The 22,269-nt window shown below is 36.3% G+C and overlaps 1 protein-coding gene and 2 pseudogenes across 2 annotated transcripts in view; 2 read left to right on the top strand and 1 right to left on the bottom strand.

The window, feature by feature from the left end:
* Window positions 1-21,841, top strand: part of TRIM23 (tripartite motif containing 23) — a 35,349-nt gene extending 13,508 nt beyond the window's left edge. Inside the window, exons 4-11 of one of the 2 annotated variants that reach the window (XM_033179699.1) lie at window positions 32-310; window positions 865-1,047; window positions 2,452-2,667; window positions 6,882-7,016; window positions 14,734-14,863; window positions 15,389-15,499; window positions 16,961-17,085; window positions 19,558-21,841. In XM_033179699.1, the coding sequence (XP_033035590.1) occupies window positions 32-310; window positions 865-1,047; window positions 2,452-2,667; window positions 6,882-7,016; window positions 14,734-14,863; window positions 15,389-15,499; window positions 16,961-17,085; window positions 19,558-19,737 (1,359 nt within the window). In that variant the 3' untranslated portion in view covers window positions 19,738-21,841. The remainder of the gene's footprint in view (window positions 1-31; window positions 311-864; window positions 1,048-2,451; window positions 2,668-6,881; window positions 7,017-14,733; window positions 14,864-15,388; window positions 15,500-16,960; window positions 17,086-19,557) is intronic. The other variant, XM_033179700.1, reaches the window with a different exon arrangement.
* On the top strand, window positions 7,162-7,262 carry LOC117066174 (annotated as a pseudogene).
* A 150-nt stretch (window positions 21,842-21,991) lies between the features above and the next one.
* Window positions 21,992-22,109, bottom strand: LOC117066308 (annotated as a pseudogene).
* Between the last annotated feature and the right edge of the window lie 160 nt (window positions 22,110-22,269).

Here is a 22,269-nt window from a genome sequence, read left to right as displayed (position 1 = left end):
AATTTTAAGGCATTAATTTTTTGTTTATCAGAGCATCATTCGTTGTGATGAAGATGAAGCTCACCTTGCATCTGTATATTGCACTGTGTGTGCAACTCATTTGTGCTCTGAGTGTTCTCAAGTTACTCATTCTACAAAGACATTAGCAAAGCACAGGCGAGTTCCTCTAGCTGATAAACCTCATGAGAAAACCATGTGCTCTCAGCACCAGGTGCATGCCATTGAGTTTGTTTGCTTAGAAGAAGGTTGTCAAACTAGCCCACTCATGTGCTGTGTCTGCAAAGAATATGGAAAACACCAAGGTCACAAGGTATGAATTTAATTATTAATCAATTGGATCACTGTAGCTACTTTACCAGCTCAGTATTTGTGTTCACTGACCTGGTTCTTTATTCTGAAAGTAGGCATTGAAGAAGAGTTAAGTGATGAATGATTGTGTTTGGTAGCATGAAAATAAATGAGAGATTTAATTTCTAAATGTTACTAAAAAAAAAAAAAAACTTCAAAGAGGTGTCATGATTCTTCACAAAAAAATAGCCTTTGAGCAGGAAACAAACATTCTGTTTGCTTGCATGTTTTCATAATGCACCAGATTGTTTGACAATATTTATGTCTGTTAGCTCTTAGGATATAATTTTAGAGATAGTCTCTTGGTTTCTTGTTTAGCAATAAATGGACTTCCAAATTTTAAATTACTTCTTTGCAGTACAGTTTTCTTATAAAGGAGTGAAAGTAAATTATAGTATTTTTCTGTGTTATAAAAGTCACTTGTGGCTGATGCTTTTTTGTATTAATAGGGATTTAAGTAGTTTTTTATATTATTAGTCAATACTATGAGTTCTTTTCTCATGTTACATTTTACAGCATTCAGTATTGGAACCAGAAGCTAATCAGATCCGAGCATCAATTTTAGATATGGCTCACTGCATACGGACCTTCACAGAGGAAATCTCAGATTATTCCAGAAAATTAGTTGGAATTGTACAGCACATTGAAGGAGGAGAACAAATCGTGGAAGATGGAATTGGAATGGCTCACACAGAACATGTATGGATTTTTTTTCTTCTTCCCCTTTCTCATTCTTTTTTGTTTTTCATATTTTCACCTTCTACTTAGTATTTAATGGGCAATTACAATTTGCTAGTATTGCATCAGTCATTAGAAAGTTTTTTAAAAGTCTCTGTCTTTAAGGAACTCATTCATCACGGAACAGAGAGAGTTTTAAATGTGGTGACTATTTTATGGAGGAGAAGTACAGGGTGCTTTGGCATCACAAAATGGGCAATGATTTATGGAGGTCAGAGAAATCCTTATAGAAGAAATGATGTTTAAACTGAGATTTGAAGAAATTCAGTCAAGGAAAAGAGCAGAATGGGGAATGAATTGTCCCAAGAAGGGAGCAATATGTTAAAATGTTTGGAAGTGAGAATTGGACATATTGTAGAGACTTAAAGAAGCTCACTAGTTAGAGCTTTGAGTATTGAATGGGACATGACAAGAGGATATGGAGAGTTCAAAGCCAAATCATGCAGGATCTTGTCAGCCATGTTAATAAAGAGTTCAGAACTTAGTTTAAGGACAGTGACGAGCCATTGAAGAATTGACATAGGAATGACATGATCAGATTTTCCTTAAGAAAGGTTGTTTTAAATGTAGAAAATGAATTGGAGGAGCAACAAAATTGGAAGTAGGTAGACCTATTAGGATGTTGTTAAAGTTTTCTAGTTAAAATTCTAGAGATGCTTATGGCCTATAATACACTAGGGTAGAGAGAGGGGACACAAGTCGATGGATTTAAGATTTTAAAGAAGTAGAATAGATAGGTCTTAGTGATTAATTGTTAATATTGATTGGATAGGTAACTTGGAGGTGATGAGGCATGATCAGATTCTGGATATATTTTGAAGTCAGCAGAATTTGCTGAGGGAGTAGTGGGCTATGAAAAAGAGGTGATCATGATGACTCCAATTTTTTTTGCTTTCATCCTGATGGATGGAGTTGCCATTTACCAAGACAGAGGCAATTAGGTTTGGGAATAGGGGAGACTGGAGATTAGGCATTCCATTTTGCTTGAGATGTCATTTATAAACAGTTGAATTTCCAATGTCTGTGCATTAGGGGAAAGATCTAGCATGGAGATTTATATTTTGCAATTTAATATAGATGGTATTTAAACAACGTCTTGCTCGGTCACCCAGGCTGGCATGCAGTGATGTGATCACGACTCACTGCAGCCTTGACTTCTGGGGCTCAATCAGTCCTCCCACTTCAGCCTCCTGAGTAGCCGGGACTACCACTACGCCTGGCACATACCACCACGTCTGGCTAATTTTTTCTATTTTTTGTAGAGACAGGGTTTTGCCATGTTGCCTAGGCTGAAATTTTAAATATTTCACAGGTAAAATCTTTATTAACATTACAGTTGCTTAAAATTTATTTTCATTTTCTTAGGTACCAGGGACTGCAGAGAATGCCCGGTCATGTATTCGAGCATATTTTTATGATCTACATGAAACTCTGTGTCGTCAAGAAGAAATGGCTCTAAGTGTTGTTGATGCTCATGTTCGTGAAAAATTGATTTGGCTCAGGCAGCAACAAGAAGATATGACTATTTTGTTGTCAGAGGTTTCAGCAGCCTGCCTCCATTGTGAAAAGACTTTGCAGCAGGTAGGTAGTTTAAATGTGGTTAGGGTCTTAGTTGTAAGTTAAAGTAGATAATGACCAGAGTTATACATTAGTGTATTTTATTATTATTTAGTGTCTGCTGTATGCAGTAACTTTGTGCTTAGGACATGGTCTGCAACCTTGAATTATTTCACTAGTGTGGAATTATCAGTGCCCTCTCATTCATGTGCCCTCCCCACCTTGAGCCATGGGTTCTTGAAGCCTTCTAACTTCTTGCCATTCTTCAGTTAATGCCAAATCCTTTTACTCTTCTTTGCCAAGCATATATGTACTGTTTGTTTTTTTTTTTTCCTTGCTTGGAGTGCATATATCTCTCTTTTCTTATAGTGGAAATCTTCCTTCTCCTTCAAGGTCCAGCTTAAATGTTTCCCTTTCTTTGAAGCTTTCTCTTTGTTGGTCTTTTTTTGAGTGCCTCTCTAGCATGTACTGCCTACCTCTGCTGTAATTCGGTGGTTCTTCACTGTTAGAACAAACGTATGTTTTGTGCTGGTTGAGATACCATAAGCAATTTGTTACCCAGTTTGCAGATGACTTACTTTTTAAATAAGTGAGGCTCAAAGTTATTCTAACAGAAATGTCAGCCTTATCCATTTGTGTTTTGGATCTGTTTTCCTAAGTGTGAGGTATAAGGATAGCTATTGCCCTAGGAATTTCAGAAAAGCTGCAGTCTGTGTTATCTTCACTGATATATTGCTGATAATTGTGTTGATTTCAAATCATTGTAGGCTAAGCCTTTTACCATTGTAGAGCTTTTTCTCCTAAGTATCTGATTACACTTACATGAAAGTGGCCAGTCTATAGCCTCATCAGTCTTGGATTATCATTGAGTCGTTATTACACTGAATTGTAACAGTTGATATGTATGCTATTTATTAAGTTGATTTTCAGCTCGAAACCTACTCTTTTATCCTCTGCTTTGTGATACTAGGGCTAGAACTCTGTAGACCTCGTAATTGTGTTGCCAGCTGGACCCATGTTAGGTACTGTCAAGAGGGGGCATAGTTACTCATGTTAGGAGACCACCCTTCTCGGAGGTTTGAGTTTCAGCTCCGTGAGCCCCTCCTGCAAGTTTCTAAGTTTTAATAATTCTAACCTCTTCCTTTTATTCCCTCAGCACTGGAAGTGGTAGCTATATTATTTCATACAATTGCTACCTCCATAGTACCTCAGAGTTCCTTTTATCCTTTTAGTTACCTAGTTAATAACCACACCTAGTTAACAGTTTTTATTTTAAGTTCTTTCTATTCAAATAGTGGTGTGATTTGTGTCTTCTGATTTGACCTCGAATGACAATATGCCTGTGTGTTTTAGATGCTGACCTTGTTCATCTTTGATGCATCTTGATGCATCTTGTTCATCTTTGTGTCACTGAATTCTTTGCTTCTAGATAGAAGAGCTTAATAAATACATGTTTAACTCATGGCGGATAATGAAGCTACACAGCAAAATCAGAGTGGAATCGTGTCCTAAATCATACTAACTTGAATACTTAAAAGTATATTCATATTTATTTTATGAAAAAGTATGTTCATAGTTACTGAAATATTTAAGTGTTTTAGAGTTTCTGAAGTGTTGTGCCAAAATGACTGGTATATTAGTCCATTTTCACATCGCTCTACAGATACTACCTGAGACTGGGTAATTTATAAAGGAAAGGGGCTTAATTTACTCACAGGTTTGCATGGCTGGGGAGGCTTCGGTGAAGTTACAATCATGGTAGAAGGCAAAGGGGAAGCAAGTACCTTCTTCACAAGGCAGCAGGAGAGAGAGAGAGAGAATGTGAGCAAAGGGGAGATGTCACACTTTAAAACCATCAGATGTCATGAGAACTCACTATCATGAGAATAGCATGGGGGAAACTGTCCCCATGACCCAATCACGTCCCTCCCCAGATATAGGGATTACAATTCAAGATGAGATTTGGGTGAGGACACGGAGCCAAGCCATATGAACTGGTAATTTTTAATAATACAATATTATCTATGTTAATGCAAAAAAATCAAGGTCTTGGATTCATTTTTCATATGGATGTATTAGTTTTGTTCTATTTTATGACTACAGAATACTAACCAATGTTCTTTAAAGTCCCCACTACAGAGAAAATTGAATAGAGGAATGGATGGAACATCACAAATTGATCTTCACTTCTGAGAACATAATTTAATCATCCATCCACTCTAAACAAATTATACATCATCTAAAGTTCTTGGCATGATACTGGATGCTGAATATTCATTTAGCAAATATGTATTGAGCACCTAACATATGCCGTGTATTTAAAATATATCAGTGGACAAAAGAAGCGAAAAGCCATAATCTTGTAGAATTAGCATTCTAGCAAGAAGACAGGCAATAAACCATAACTATATCTAAGTAAGTTAATTATACTATATGTTAGAAAGTGGTAAGAGCTAATCAAAAAAGAATTCTGCAACTGCATGTTTGTGTTTGTACAGCAGATTGCATTATTAAGTAGAGTAGTCGGAGTAAGCATTATTGAGGGAAGGTGAGATTTGAGCAAAGATTTAAGTAAAAAGTTGAAGGAATTCATTCAGGCCCTAACTGGGAGAAGAACATTCTAGTTGAGGAAATGTTTATAGCAAAAACCCTAGGGCAGCATGCCTGGTATGTTTGAGGAACAGGAAAATTGACCTCTTGACTGGAGTAGAATAAGCGAAGGACAGAGTAATAGGAGCTGAAATCAGAGATTAATAGAGAATTATATGTAAGGAAAACCCTGTGAGGCATTATAAGGACTTCAATTGTTTTTTTTTTTGGCCGGGGGCTGGGGGGAGTGGGGGAGTGGGACAGGGTCTTGCTCCCAGGCTAGAGTGCAGTGATACAGTCTGGTCTCACTATAGCTTCTGCCTCCTGGGCTCAAGTGATCCTCCTGCTTCAGCCTCCTGAGTAGCTGGGACTACAGGCGCAAGCCACCACATCCAGCTAATTTTTTTGTATTTTTCATAGAGACGGAGTTTCGCCATGTTGCCCAGACTTGTCTAAAACTCCTGAGCTCCCAAAGTGCTGGCACTACAGGTGTGAGCCACCATGCCTGGGTGTACTTCAGCTTTTACTGATTGGGATAGGAGGACCATTGTAGAGTTTTGAGTAGAAATGTGACTTAATCTTATGTGTTAAAATGATTGTTCTGGCTTACGTGTCTAAAATAGATTGGAAGAAGGCAAAAATGGAAGGATGGAATTCAACAGTTAAGCAACTGTTGTAGAATTCTAGGTGAGAGGTAATAGTAGCTTGGATAATAGGGATTAGAAGCGCCCAGATTCTGGATATTCAAAAGAATTTGTTAACATTGTATGTAGGGCATGTAGGAAAGAGAAAGCAATAATGACTTCAGCGTTTATCCTGAACAGCTGAAACAGTGGAATTGCTGTCAACTAATATGAGTATCTAACAGTGAGCAAAAACAGATAATACTGTCATTCTCATGAAGCTTGCATATTATTGGGAGATCTCTTTCATATAAAGACTATATTGGTATATGTATAGATAGTCTGTAATAATATTCAAGAAACTGGAAAGTTCTTGAGTTTGAGGAGTGGATCTGGGGATCTAGAGGAGTTTGACCTGTATTCTTTATTTTTTTAATGAATACATGTATATCTGAAATTATTTTTTAAACTTTTTATAGAAGTAGAACATAGATATAGAAATGTATGCATAAGTATTCAGTTGGCTGAATTTTCAGACTGATCATTAATGTCTAACTAGCACCTAGATCAAGTAACAGAACATTGTCAGTTCCCCAGTAGTCCCCTCATACTCACTTCTGGCCACTACCTGCCTTTCCCACCATGATAAATCACTATCTTGACTTCTAATGTATATCTTAATTTTGGTTGTTTTGGTAATTAAATGAAATCATACAGTATGAATTCTCCATGCCATGTCTTCTTACACTCCACATTGTGTTTGTGAAATTTCTATCATCATGTGTAGCTATGGTTTATTCTCACTGTGATGTGTGTTCCATTTATCAATGTTCTACAATTTATCCATTCTTTTGTTGCTAGGTCCTTAAATTATATATTAATGCCCAATTATTATTCTTGTCAAATTTACATTTAACTTTGACTACTATAATGTTAAAACTGCTTTTATTGTGACTTGGTAATATAAGTCTCTTTTCCTTATTTCTTATAAAAAGTTTATAAGAAATATTGTTTTGCCTCTTATAGGATGATTGTAGAGTTGTCTTGGCAAAACAGGAAATTACAAGGTTACTGGAAACATTGCAGAAACAGCAGCAGCAGTTTACAGAAGTTGCAGATCACATTCAGTTGGATGCCAGCATCCCTGTCACTTTTACAAAGGTACTGTACTTTATTTTTAGGTATTTTTTTCTGACAAATCATAATTGATTTACATTTCATGATAATCACCATAGAGAGACAGCCATGAAATTCATGCATTAGGGGCTTTTTAAGAAAACTTTTATCAGTGAGAAATAGAAATGGTTTGCTTATTTCGGCAGCACATATACTAAAATTGGAATAAGAAGATTAGCATGGCCCCTGTGCAAGAATGACACACAAATTTGTGAAGTGCACCATATTTTTAAATTTAAAAAAGTAAAAATAAGAAAATATAAATAGTATATATATGATATATATAATGAATCTTCCTATATCCATCACCCACTTGAGCAATTATAAACTTATTTCATCTCCCCTTTTACCTACTCCTTTTTCTACCTGCAATCTCCCAGTGTATTTTGAAGCAAATCCTAATATCATATTATTTCATCCCAACATCTTATTTCATCTATGAAATATTTTAGTGTGTATCTTCAAAAGATAAGGACTCTTTTTAAAAACATAATTGGGGCCAGGTGCGGTGACTCACACCTGTAATCCCAGCACTTTGGGAGGCCGAGGCGGGTGGATCACCCGAGGTCAGGAGTTCGAGACCAGCCTGACCAACATGGAGAAACCCTGTCTCTACTAAAAATACAAAATTTTTTGGCTTAGTGCTGCATGCTTGTAATCCCAGCTACTTGGGAGGCTGAGGCAGGAGAATCACTTGAAACCAGGGGGTGGAGGTTACAGTGAGGTGAGATCACGCCACTGCACTCCAGCCCGGGTAACAAGAGCAAAACTCCGCCTCAAAAACAAAACAAAACAAACATAATTGGGCATAGTGGCATACCTTATAGGCCCAGTTACTCAGGAGGCTGAGGCAAGAGGATGGTTTGAGCCCAAAACTTCAAGACCAGCCTGGGCAATATAGTGAAATTCCCATCACTTAAAAAAAAAAGCCAAAATATCATTATTACACAAAAAAAGTTTAATAATGAATCTCTAATATTTTCACTAATATTATCAACTATGGTTAGTATTCCAATTTCCCAGATTGTTTTCAAAACAATTTTTTTAATGGTTGCTTTATTTTAGATACAATCCAAGCAAGTTTCATACTTGGGATTTGGTTGATATATTTAAGCTTCTTTTAAAGTGGCTTCTCCCTGATTAAAAAATGTTCATGTGTACCATTTTGCTTTCTATTTTTAGGGGCTGTTTTTTAAAAAAATTAATTATGTTTTCACAATTATGTGAAATGTTTATGTGATCCAGAGTCAAATGTCCAAAGCAAGGTTTATTCACAGAAATCTAGCTTTTATACCTGTTCCTTCTACCCTTTTTACTTCGTTCCCCATAGATAATCATTTAGAATTTTTTCTTAGTTTTAGTCATCATTTTAAAAAGTATAGAGAAATATGTTTATATATTTGTATGTACACTACTTGGATTTAAAAGGTGGAATACCTTACACACTTTTTTTCCTGCTCTTTTCACTTAACTGTACATCATAAACGTCACTCTGTAGCAGTATAAACTGACATTTTTTGTTCTTTGCTCCAGCTGCAAGGTACTTCATTGTGAGGATATACCACATTTATTTATTGTGGTAAAAAACACATAATAAAAAATTTGCTATCTAAACCATTTAAAAGTGTACAGTTCAGTACTGTTAAGTATATTCACATTGTTAAACATATCCAGAAATTTTTCATTTTGTAAAACTGAAACTATACCCTTTAAACAATTCCCCTCTGCCCCCTCTCATTGGTCCCTAGTAACCACTCCTGTATTTTCCCTTATTAATTTGACTAGATACCTCATATAAGTGGAATCATACAGTATTTGCCTTTTTGTGGCTGGCTTATTCCACTTGGCCTGTCGTCAAAATTCATCCATATCGTAGCATGTGAAAGGATTTTCTTCCATTTTAAGGCTGAGTAATATTCCATTGTATGTGTGATATGGTTTGGCTGTGTCCCCACCCAAATCTCAACTTGAATTGTATCTCCCAGGATTCCCACATGCTGTGGGAGGGACCGAGGGGGAGATAATTGAATAATGGAGGCTGGTCTTTCCCGTGCTATTCTTGTGATATTGAATAAATCTCATGAGCTCTGATGGGCTTATTAGGGGTTTCCGCTTTTGCTTCTTCCTCATTTTTCTCTTGTCACCACCATGTAAGAAGTGCCTTTTGCCCCCCTCAATTCTGAGGCCTCCCCAGCCATGTGGAACTGTAAGTCCAATTAAACCTCTTTTTGTTCCCAGTTTCGGGTACGTCTTTATCGGCAGCGTGAAAATGGACTAATACAGTAAATTGGTACCAGTAGAGTGGGGCGTTGTTGAAAGGATACTCAAAAATGTGCAAATAACTTTGGGTAACAGGTAGAGGTTGGAACAGTTTGGAGGGCTAAGAAGAAGACAGGAAAATGTGGGAAAGTTTGGAACTTCTAGAGACTCGTTTAATGACTTTGACAAAAGTACTGATAATGATGTGGACAATGAAATCCAGGCTGAGGTATTCTAAGAGGGAGACTAGGAACTTGTTGGGAACTGGAACAAAGATGACTCTTGTTATGTTTTAGCAAAGAGACTGGTGGCATTTGCCTAGAGATTTGTGGAACTTTGAACTTGAGAGAGATGATTTAGGGTATCTGGCAGAAGAAATTTCTAAGCAGCAAAGCATTCAAGAGGTGACTTGGGTTCTGTTAAAGGCCTTCAGTTTTATAAGGGAAGCAGAGCATAAGAGTTTGGAAAATTTGCAGCCTAATTGTGCGATAGAAAAGAAAAACCCATTTTCTGGGGAAAAATTCAAGGCGGGCTGCAGAAATTTGTGTAAGTAGCAAGGAACCTAATGTTAATACCTAAGACCAAAGGGAAAATGTCTACAGGCGATGTCAGAGACCTTCATGGCAGCACCTCCCATCACAGGCCTGGAGGCCCAGGAGGAAAAGGTAGTTTCGTGGGCTGGGCCCGGGGTCCCCATGCTGTGTGCAGCCTGGGGACTTGGTGCCCTGTGTCCCAGCCACTCCAGCTGTGGCTGAAAGGGGCCAACGTAGAGCTCAGGCTGTGGCTTCAGAGGGTGGAATCCCCCAGCCTTGGCAGCTTCTGTGTAGTGTTGAGCCTGTGGGTGCACAGAAATCAAGAATTGAGGTTTGGGAACCTTTGCTTAGATTTCAGAAGATGCGTGGAAACACCTAGATGCCTAGGCAGAAGTTTGCTGTAGGGGCAGGGTTTGGAGGGGCCAGGGGCAGAATGATATGCTTCGGCTGTGCGCCCACCCAAATCTCAACTTGAATTGTATCTCCCAGAATCCCCACGTTTTGTAGGAGGGACCCAGGGTGAGGTAATTGAATCATGGGAGCTGGTCTTTCCTGTGCTATTCTCGTGATAGTGATTAAGTCTCATGAGATCTTACGGGTTTATCAGGGGTTTTCACTTTTGCTTCTTCCTCATTTTTCTCTTGCCACTGCCATGTAAGAAGTGCTTTTTGCCTCCTGTCATGATTCTGAGGCCTCCCCAGCCATGTGGAACTATAAGTCTAATTAAACCTCTTTTTCTTCTCAGTTTCGGGTATGTCTTTATCAGTAGCATGAAAATGGACTAATACAATGTGTATACCACATTTTATGTGTTCATTCATCTGTTGATGGAAACTTGAGTTGCTTCTACTTCTTGGTTTACTGGGAATAGTGCTGCTGTGCACATGAGTGTAAAAATATCTCCTCAAGACCCTGCTTTCATGGTCTTTTGGATATATACCCAGAAGTGAAGTTGGTAGATCATATAGTAGTTCTGTTTTTAATTTTTTGAGGAAACACCATACTGTTTTCCATAATGGTTGCACCATATTACAATTCCACCAGTGGTGCACAGGATGCAATTTCTCCACATTTTCACCAACACTTGTTATTTTCTGTTTTTGGATAGTAGCCATCCTGATTGGTTTGAAATGATACCTTATTTGTTTTGATATCCATATCTCTGATGACTAATGCTGTTGACCATCTTTTCATATAATTGTTGGTCATCTGTATATTGCCTTGAATATGTCTATTTCAATCCTTCACTCACTTTTTGATTGAGTTGACTATTTTTGTTGTTTAATTGTAGGAGTTCTTTATATATTCAGGATATTAATTCCCTATCAGATCTGTGACTTTCAAATACTTTCTCCCATTTCATAGGTTGATTTTTCACTGTTAATTGTGTCATTTTATGCACAAAAATTTTAAATTTGATGTTGTCTCATTTGTTTTTGCTTTTTTTTTTTTTTTTAAACTGTGCTTTTGGTATATCCATGAAGTCATTCTCAAATGTAATGTCATGAGGCTTTTCCTCTGTTTTTTCTTCTAGGAGTTTTATGGTTTGGGGTCTTAAGTTTATGGCTTTAATCCATTTTGAGTTAATTTTTGTAGGTGGCGTAAGATACACAACATCCTTTTGCGTGTAGCTATCCAGTTTCCCCGCATCATTTATTGAAGAGACTGTCTATTCATTGAGTGGTCCTGGTACCCTTGTTGAAGATCATGTGACCCTATTCCTGAGGGTTTATTTCTGGGCTCTGTCTTCTATTCTGTTGGTTTGTATGTCTCATCTTTATGCCAGTACCACATAGTTTTCATTATTGAAGCTGATATGGCTTGGATCTATGTTCCTGTCCAAATCTTATGTCCAGTTGTAATCCCCAATGTTGAAGTGGGGCCTGGTTGGAGGTGATTGGATCATGGGGGCAGTTTCTCATGAATGGTTTAGTATCATCCTCCTTGGTACTGTCTTTGCCATAATAGGTGAGTTCTCATGAGATCTGATCTTTTAAAACTGTGTGGCACCTCCCCCACCCTCTTGCTCCTGCTCCTGCCATGTGAAATGTGTCACTCCCTCTTTGCTTTCCACGATGATTGTGTTTCCTGAGGCTTCCCCTGAAGCCAGACGGATGCCAGCATCATGCTTCCTGTACAGCCTATGGAACTGTGAGCCAATTAAACTTTTCTTTATAAATTACCCAGTCTTAGGTATTTCTTTAGAGCAGTGCAAAAACAGAACAATATATTAGCTTTGTGATGTATTTCGAAGTAAGGACTTGTGAGTCCTCCAACTTTTTTCTTTTTCAAAATTGTTTTGGCTATTCAGGATCACTTGAGCTTCCATATAAATTTTAGCTTAATTTTTTCTATCTCTGCAAAAAACATGATTGGGATTTTGATAGGGTTTGCATTGAATCTATATAAATTACCTGGGGTAGTATTCACTTCTTAATATTATGTCTTTCAATCCATGGACATGGAATGTCTATTTATGTCTTAATTTATTTTAGCAATGTTTTGTAGTTTTTAGTGTACAAGTCTTTCACCCTCTTGGTTAGGTATGTGCCTACATATTACATTGGTGCAAAAGTAATTGTGGTTTTTGCCATTAAAAGTATTGGCAAAAGCCACAGTTACTTTTGCACCAATATAATATCCAAGTCTTTCACCATCTTGGTTGAGTTTATTCCTAAGTATCTTAAACTTTTTTTTCTCTACATGTTCAGAGAAACTTTAGTCATGAACTATAAAAAGTATCCCCGAAAGTATAATTTTGATGCGATTGTAAGTAGAATTGTTTTCTTAATTTCCTTTTGGGATTTTTATCATTAATGTATAGAAATGCAACTGATATTCATGTTGATTTTATATCCTGAAACTTTGTTGACTTTATTTATTCTTTCTAATAGGTCTTTTTGTGTGGACTGTTCAGGGTTTTCTACATACAAGATCATATCATCTGTGAAGAGATATAATTTTACATCTTCCTTTACAACTTGGATGACTTTTGTTATTTTTCTTGCCTAATTGCTCTGCAGGCATCTTCTTGTTCTTCGTCTTAGAGAAAAAGCTTTCAGTTTTTTGAGTATGATGTTAACTATGGGCATTTCATATATAGTGTATGTTACACTGAGGCAGTTTCCTTCTATTCCTAGTTTGTCAAATGTTTTTATTGTGAAAGAGTATTGAATTTTGTCAAATGCTTTTTCTGCAACTATTGAGATGATTACGTGTTTTTTTTACCTCTCATTCTGTGTATTACACTGACTGATGAGGAATAATTCTTGCCTTCCAGGTATAAAGCCCATTTAGTCATGGTGTACAATCCCTTTAATGTGTGTTTTTTTTTGTTTTTTTTTTTTTGAGGCGGAGTTTTGCTCTTGTTGCCCAGGCTAGAGTGCAGTGGCGCGATCTTGGCTCACTGCAACCTCTGCCTTCCGGGTTCAAGTGATTCTTCTGCCTCAGCCTCCCGAGTAGCTGGGATTACAGGCATGCGCCACCATGCCTGGGTAATTTTGTATTTTTAGTAGAGACAGGGTTTCTCCATGTTGGTCAGGCTGGTCTCGAACTCTCGACCTCAGGTGATCCACCCCCCTCGGCCTCCCAAAGTGCTGGGATTACAGGCGTGAGCCACTGCGCCTGGCCTAATGTGTTGTTGAATTCAGTTTGCTAGTATTTTGTAGTTTCCTCGTGGTTGCACCTCATCCTCACTATGTCAGATATGGGGAATGGCAGGGATGAGTGCACAGAATGCCCCAAATTTTATTACCCCTTTCACTGGAATGCCTTCTTGGTTTTATGGCTTGGGTGCTGTAGCTTCTTAACTATTCTCTAGAGTTCTCACAGAAGTATTTCTATTCCGCATATTGTTTTATTTCTGAGGTGTATAACTGGACTTAAGTATAGATTTGGAGCCATCATATAGATGGTAATTAAAGCTCGTGAAGAGAGTGAAAATATGTAGAATGAGAAGGGGCCTCATACAGACCTTCAAGAATACCAACATTTAAGAGCTAGATAAAAGAAAAATTAGAAGGAGCATCCAAAAATGGGATAAAACCAAACCAGGAAAAGTTTGTATCATAAAAGCCAAGCAAAGAGTGCTCAAAGGAGTAGGCAAAAATAACACATATATTTTGGGAACTGTTGTAAGAACTTTTGTATGTATTTTTAAAAATTAATCCTTTTAATAATCCTATGTAAATTTTGTACTATTTTAATCTTCCTTTTATGAGATGAAAGAAGTGAAGCAGAGAAATCATGTAGCTAGTAATATATAAAAATGTTCAATATAGCATTATTTGTAATATAAAACCAGAAATTACCTAAAATCTATCAGTTGGGGGTTTAAATTATGGTTTATGAAATGTAAAGAAGCCATTAAAAGAAAAAGGTTGGTCCATATGTATTGAAAGGATTCCATAATATACTGTTGAGTGAAACACATTAGTTTCAATGTGTGGGTGATGCTTTTTTTAAAAAAAAAATTGTTTTGTTTGTGTATGTTGGCCAGTATGTGCATGGGAAAGTGTCTGTAGGGATATACATCAGATTCATAGTAGAGATTTCTGGGAATTGAGCAGCACTTTTCATTTTAATTAATTTAGCCCTATTGTGAGTTTTTTAGTATAGCATAAAAACATGTTTAAATAAGATTTAAAGAGGATTCATTTGAGTTAGAAAATCTGAGAAAATTAAGTGGGTGTGTTATATTCTGTTATACAAAGACAAAGTGGTCAGTTTTACTAAGGAAAGATTTAGCCATGGGGAAGGAGTTCATCTTCTTGAGATCATGGGATTTTGAGGAATACAATTCAGATTGCAATGGTTGAGGAATGAATAGGAGATGTAGAAATAATAAAGGTGCTAAATGCTATTACTTCCTAACTGCATGTCAAACATATTTAAAAATATTTAAATCATAGGATAATCGAGTTCACATTGGACCAAAAATGGAAATTCGGGTCGTTACATTAGGATTGGATGGTGCTGGAAAAACTACTATCTTGTTTAAGTTAAAACAGGATGAATTCATGCAGCCCATTCCAACAATTGGTAAGTATGAATATTGGTTTTTACCTTAAAGGACAGTTAATAGACAAACCCTAGCTTACAGCCAAGTTCTTGGGGTCTTATTTGATACTGATCTGTCATGGTGGGCTCTTTTCTGGCTCTAAGATATCAGCATCTCAGAGAAAAAAATGTAAGATTGTATGGCTAGGGGATTGAAATGTGGATGGGGATAAAAAGAAGAATCAGAGTATTGGTGGGACAGTTGGAAGGAATAGAGGATTGATGATCCTGGCTGAGGGTGTGGGGTGGGGGTAGTAGTGGAACAGAACTTGAAGGTACATGGATCCCAAGGTCCTCAGGACCTTGGTGGAGGTTTAGAGGGCTAGGAGCTGTTACAGGTATACATTCTCCATGTAGGAGTAGGAATGGGGTTGATTAGGCTTCAGTAGATATTGCTGCATATAGATAATTGATAAGTCACAGTTATAAACTGGGGGTTGTCTGCGTTTGATGTGTCATTCATTGTAAATATAAATATAGTATAAAAGTAACTTTTTTTTAAAACAGGTTTTAATGTGGAAACTGTAGAATATAAAAATCTGAAATTCACTATTTGGGATGTAGGTGGAAAACACAAATTAAGACCATTGTGGAAACATTATTACCTCAATACTCAAGGTGAGAGTTAAAAATGACATTTAATTTTTCACATTTTTAGGATGACAGTTTTCAGTGTACTGATTTAACTAGCAAAGCTGATACTTATGATTAAGTCCTTGACTGTATACTTAAGTACTGGTGGCCAGTTTCTTATCTTGTTAAAAATGAAAGTAGAAAGATTACAATATGTACTTTTAGTTTATTCCTGATAAACCATTATTACAGAATAAAAATCATATGTACCTTAGATACATAGTCAGTTAAGAGTACTCTTGCTTCTCTTAACAGAAAATGTATATTATCAGTATTATATGGGTGTGATTGCTGGTAGTGTCATGGTATAGAGTTGAATTTATGTTGTATGATTCTGCTGAATTCAGTTAAACTCAACATTTATCCCATTATAATCTCACTATAGCCCCACTCCCACATTTCTTTCACAAATAGTTGTTACCTGCAGAAGAATTTACAGTGGCTTGCTTTTGACCAAACTGTATTATATCATATGTATACTCTACATAGGTTTTCATCACATTTGGGTCTTATTCTACACTTTTGCCTCATAGACCCCAACATAGAGTTTACGCTCATGCCACTTATTCTGTATGTTATCCTGCTTTCCACCAAGATGAGAGACTGAACAATTATTTTTACTTTGGGATTTTTGGTATTTAGTATGAGCCATAATTAATAGAAAACATGTATTTTGTTTTTGAGACAGAATCTTGCTTTGTTGCCCAGGCAGGAGTGCAGTGGCATGATTGCAGTTCACTGTCACCTCTGTCTCCTGGGCTCAAGCAGTCTTCCCACCTTAGCCTTCCAAGTAGCTAGGACTACAGGTGTGTGCCACCACATTCAGCTAATTTTTAAATTGTTTTTTGTTAGAGACAAGGTCTCACTATATTGCCCAGGGGTCTCAAACTCCTGGGCTCAAGTGATCCTCTCACCTCAGCCTCCCAAAGTGCTGGGATTGTAGTTGTGAGCCACTGTGCCCTGCAAAAATGAAATTTTGAATATGAGGAATGGTTGAAAAGTCTGGGGATAGTTAACTTAGACATAATACTTTGGAGAGATAAAAATGGTGATGGTTTTTATCTTTTAGTCTTTTATTCAAAGACTGAATATTACAAAAGTAGTATTCGAAGAACGAGTAGCATCAGTAAGTAGAGGATCATGTGGCCTATTTTGAAATTTGTTATGTAAAAAATGTTATTTGATATACAGACCAATCTGTATTTGATAGAGCAAGTGTTGTAAATCCTTTCACAGATGGGGAAACTAAAGTTATGTAAACTACTTGAAATCATATCGTTAATTTTTTGTAGGTGTCCCTGCCATACTAGGCAGACTCTGTGAAAATAATGATGGTAGACAAACTCTAACCATAACATAATAATGATATCATTAAATATTTGTTTCATTTACTGAACTTTAGCAAGTGACTAATTAGTATTTTGGGTTTTTTGTTTCTTTGGGTAGCTGTTGTGTTTGTTGTAGATAGCAGTCATAGAGACAGAATTAGTGAAGCACACAGCGAACTTGCAAAGTTGTTAACAGAAAAAGAACTCCGAGATGCTCTGCTCCTGATTTTTGCTAACAAACAGGTAATGCATCTTTATACTGGAATATTTATTTTAGTAGTTTTGTGCATGTTATAAGGTAACTGGAAATATTTCAGAAGACAGTCAGTTCCATAGATATTTATAAAGTTTCTTCTGTGTATTTTGAGTACAATCTATGTGAAAATGCTATACGGGGTACCTGGGAGTATACAAAATAGAAATAAGGTAGTTAATGCTCACCAGAAACTCTTGTGTATGCATATGAACCCATAAATGAGATTTGAATACAAAGAAAACTGATAAGTAACTTCAGTAACACAGTGTTATGGGAATTAGGAGAGTAGTTCTAAATGTGGCATGTTGTAAGATTGTAAAATGTAGGATTTGAGTTGAAATTATGGATGAGGCTGAGTCAGTATGTGAAAGGAAGAACATCATAGAGAAGATAATAGCATGGATGTTTTTAGTTTAGGGAACATCAAGCAGATCTATATGTCAGGTCCAGGTAGAGGATGAAGAGAATTTAGAATAACAGACAAGGCCATGCTGTAAAGGTTTGAAAGGGCTAGACTGAGAAATTTAGGTTTTATTCTATGAGCAAAGAGGAGTCATCAAAATGTTGGATTAGTGGGTAATAAGATCATAGCAGTGTTTTAATACTGTAATTCTGGGGGTAGAATGAATCAGGGCAAAGGACTGGAGACAGGGACATGCAGTAAGTTGCTTAAGTAATTCAAGTGAGCATTAACAAGAGTCTGATTTTGATGAATAGAAAGGCGGAGGCAGATGGAAAAGACTTTGAGGCAGAACTGGTGACTGAATAGAGAGGATGAAGGACTGGGAGTAGCTGAAGATTCCTAGACCTTGAGCCTTTCTAGGAGGATGAGATGCTTTTAAGTAGAGGTAGAAGGAGAGTGGAAGTGGAGCAGAGGAGATGTCATGGGAGGGGAAGAGTAGGATGAAGAATAAAGAATTTTCCCCTTAATAAAAAAAAGCAAACTATTAAGAACTATTAAGACATGCAAATAAGTCAGTGAAATACCATTTTGTGCTCATCAGATAAAGATGAAAGTGTTTTGTAATTCTCAGGCTTATATACACTATTACTATTATTATTATTATTGAGATTGAGTCTTGCTCTGTCACCAGGCTGGAGTGCGGTGGCACAACCTCTGCTCACTGCAGCCTCCCCCTCCTTGGTTCAAGCGATTCTCCTGCCTCAGCCTCCCAAGTAGTTGGGATTACAGGTGCTTGCTACCACGCCTGGCTAATTTTTGTATTTTTAGTAGATTCGAGGTTTCATCGTGTTGGTCAGGCTGGTCTCAAACTCCTGACCTCAAGTGATCTGCCCGCCTCATCCTCCCACTGTTGGTAGGTTATTAAACTGAGACATTTTCTTGGAGGACAATTTGACAATACTCATCAAAGTCCTTTACTTTGCAATTCTACCTTTATGTATCTGGTAGACAAATATCCAGAGGTTATCCTACAGATAACTTTGCAAATATACATAAATGTATGTCAACTTATTTTTGTGTATGTATGCTTATGTATGTACGTGTGTGTATATATATGGATTTATAATAGCACATAAGCACAAAACTTCAATCTGAACATTCAGTATAGGACTGGTTAAATTATGTTGCAGCCACACAATGGAAGGGAATTCTGAGCAGACCATCTGTGCTGATAATGAAAAGATACTCATCTTCAACATGTTTACATAAAAAACAAAAAACTCTGCAAGTTATAGAAAGTCTAAACTATGTTCCTGTTTGTGTCTATTTGCATGAGTGTGCATGGAAATTTTCTGGAAAAATATGTTGTTACTGGTGGTTGCTCCTGGGAAGTCGGGGCAATGGGTGTTCAGAGTGGGAATGTAGTGAACTCTTCAATATATAACCCTATATATAAGCCATTTATTAAGGTTTCCATGTGTTAATTTTTTTTTTTTTTTTATGTTGATGCCTTACATTTAGGCAGGCCGGGCGTGGTGGTTCATGCCTGTAATCCTTGCATTTTGGGAGGCTGAGGTTGGTGGATCACTTGAGGTCAGGAGTTCGAGACCAGCCTGGCTAACATGGTGAAACCCCGTCTCTACTAAAAATACAAAAAAATTAGCCGGGCATGGTGGCACGTGCCTGTAATCCCAGCTACTTGGGATGCCAAAGCAGGAGAATCGCTTGAACCAGGAGGCAGAGGTTGCAGTGAGCCAAGATCATGTCACTGCACTCCAGCCTGGGTTACAGAGTGAGACTCTGTCTCATAAGATAAAAAAATTACTTAGGCAGTATGTTTCCATTTAGGTTGCAAGGCCTTTATTGATTTCGTTGTTAAGCTAGCCTTACAAAATATATACATACACACACATATAAATTAGTTAAACCAAACTATTTTTTTCTGTTCTTATTAATCTCAGAATAATTACTGAAAGATGAATCTCTTTTTTGTTTAGGCTTCTGTTAGAACAAATAATTTGGATGGACTGATAAAAAATATGTGTATATCTTTCAGGATGTTGCTGGAGCACTGTCAGTAGAAGAAATCACTGAACTACTCAGTCTCCATAAATTATGCTGTGGCCGTAGCTGGTATATTCAGGGCTGTGATGCTCGAAGTGGTATGGGACTGTATGAAGGGTTGGACTGGCTCTCACGGCAACTTGTGGCTGCTGGAGTATTGGATGTTGCTTGATTTTAAATGCAGCAGTTGTTTGAAGTTTTATGGTTAAGAGTAACTTTGCAACTAATGTTTTAAGAAATTATACATCTCAAAAGATGGTAATTTAGGATATATATATATATATAAATATAAAGGAATCTTGGATTGGATTGGGAATTCAGCACATTGCTTTAAAAAAATTTGTGGCAAAATTAAATTTCTAATTGAGCAGATTAGATTGAATTAAATAGAAATTTATTGAATATACATTCTTTTAAAAAGTATATTTGTTATTTAAGTTTCTCAGATAATGTGACCAATGTACTGGGAAAGAGGTAGTCACAGAGAAAGGGTAAGTGAAGGTTTATTCTTTCAGTGAAAAAAAAATAGCCAATTGAGTGCCTAATGAGACCTCTGTGTGAAGCAAGTGAAGTACAGCTTCTTTTAACCTGCCTTTTCACTGAATGTTGGCAGTATTTAGTAGTAGAAATGACAGTTGCTTAATGAAATAGAATCCAAACTACATCTTTGGATAATACGATTACTTTATGTTTATGTTCAGAGTTAACAGAACACCTTTAATGCTAAGAACTATAAGGTATAGAAAATTAATATTTTATATAGTGTTTTATTAACTTTCTCCTACAGCATTTTGTATAAAACACAGTGAGACAGAATGAAGTGTTACCTAATTAGGCTTGTCAGATTAGTAATAAACTGAACAGTAATAAAACTGTGAAAGTAATTGGATCTTCATTTATGAAAGACCCATTTTCAGGACCGAACCTAGGTCAGAGTTCTAAATTGGTCCTTCTATTTTCAACATATTTAAAGTAATATTTCTTTCTAATATAATACTGCATCCTTTGTGGGAATGACTATAGGTAAAATGTAGTAAGTTACACAGAACCAGGGTTGGCTTTATGTAAAAGCTAGTGACCTAAATAGAAAACGAACTTTAAGAGAAGTTGTTAGTACAGTGGGGAATGCTTATTACTTACTTCAAACTGTTTCCCAAAATAAGTGCATTTATTTTGACAATAAAACTTAAGGCTCTTCATGAAAAGGCCTTGAAAAGTTACTCTAGAGGAAAAATGTCTAAAGGAAAAAAAAAACTTCAAAAAGTTTACATTAATTATTCAGTGTTGTGAGTAAATAAAAATGTGTGCTCTTTACTGTTTTTCATTTTTAAAGGATACTCTTATTATGGAAGCACGATTTATTTAAATAGGTACATTAAGATTTTGTGTGTTTTTTTTTAAATGTTCTGATACATTAGGATGAAGTTAAATCTTAAATCTCATTAGTTGAATTGTTATAAGGACAGTGATGTCTGGTAACAAGATGTGACTTTTTGGTAGCACTGTTTTGGTTCAGCCTTTTCAAATCTATTTTTGTTTAAAAACAATACAACTTTTAAAAAACAAAGCATTAAAAAAAAGCCTATCAGTGTTATGGACAATATGTAAATAAGTAAATATAATATTTCATCCTTTATTTTTCAGGTAAAAGGTCATGCTGTTACAAGTGTAGTTTGTGTGCATAAGTAATACTTCTGAATTAAATTATTTAATATTTGACTGATTTCAATAACTGTGAAAAATAAAAAAGGTGTTGTATTGCTTGTGAGAACTTGAACTGTACTAGTTAACTGAAGAAAAAAAAGTGTAACACTAAGGTGAACTTGCTTCCCTTTTCACCAATTTTGCTAAACTTTGTAATGCATTGTTAGCATATAACTGAACACAATTTAAAAATTGTGCCTACACCTGATTATAATGTATGTATAACAGTAGGTGTTTGTGTGTGATTCCTTTTTAAAGAAATTTTCCTCAAGCTCCTATTACTATTTGTGGTTGTGGTTGTATTATTTCACTAATCATTAGTTAAGACTGTGCTAGTCTCCCCTGGGAAACTAAGAAGACAGCTGTTTTAAATACAGTATATTAGAATTTTCCTAATAGCTCTGAATTTCTGTATTAGGTCTAAATATTACTGTATGGTTATGTAAAGCAGGTATGTCAAGTGTATAGCCCTAGTCTATAATTCAGGAATGCTTTATAACCATCAGAAGTCATTATTTGCACTACATATATAAGTATAGACAGCAATAAAATGTTAAGATCATTTTTAAGAAGTCCTATCATTCTTGAAAGTCTCTTTCTTGAACCATCTATCTAGTATTATTGTTAGTTAGTAACCAATATAAGAAGTCATTATTTGTGCTGTAGTTGAGAGAAAATAAAACAAAATGGGTATGGGTTGACATGCTTGTCAAATTTGAGATATAGTTTATTTGATACAGCAAAATTTTAGAAATAACGTTTTGAATTTGCAACATAGGCCACATTTACTTATGAGAACAGATACTACACTTGATCTTAGCCAAAAGGCCGAGAAGTGAAGTGAAACTTTGTTACTGCCTTTTAAATTTTAAATGTAAACTTGTTTCGTAAGAAACATTTTAAATGACCATTTTAGAAAATGGCTTGCAAAACTTAGCCATAGCTCATGAACTAATACTGCTAAGAGAAAGGCTTTTTATGTAACATTGGGATACTTCTC

Source organism: Trachypithecus francoisi, unplaced genomic scaffold (assembly GCF_009764315.1).
Source record: "Trachypithecus francoisi isolate TF-2019V2 unplaced genomic scaffold, Tfra_2.0 Lachesis_group2, whole genome shotgun sequence".
NCBI classification, from domain to species: domain Eukaryota; kingdom Metazoa; phylum Chordata; class Mammalia; order Primates; family Cercopithecidae; genus Trachypithecus; species Trachypithecus francoisi.
This window is presented reverse-complemented; position numbering and strand designations above follow the sequence as displayed.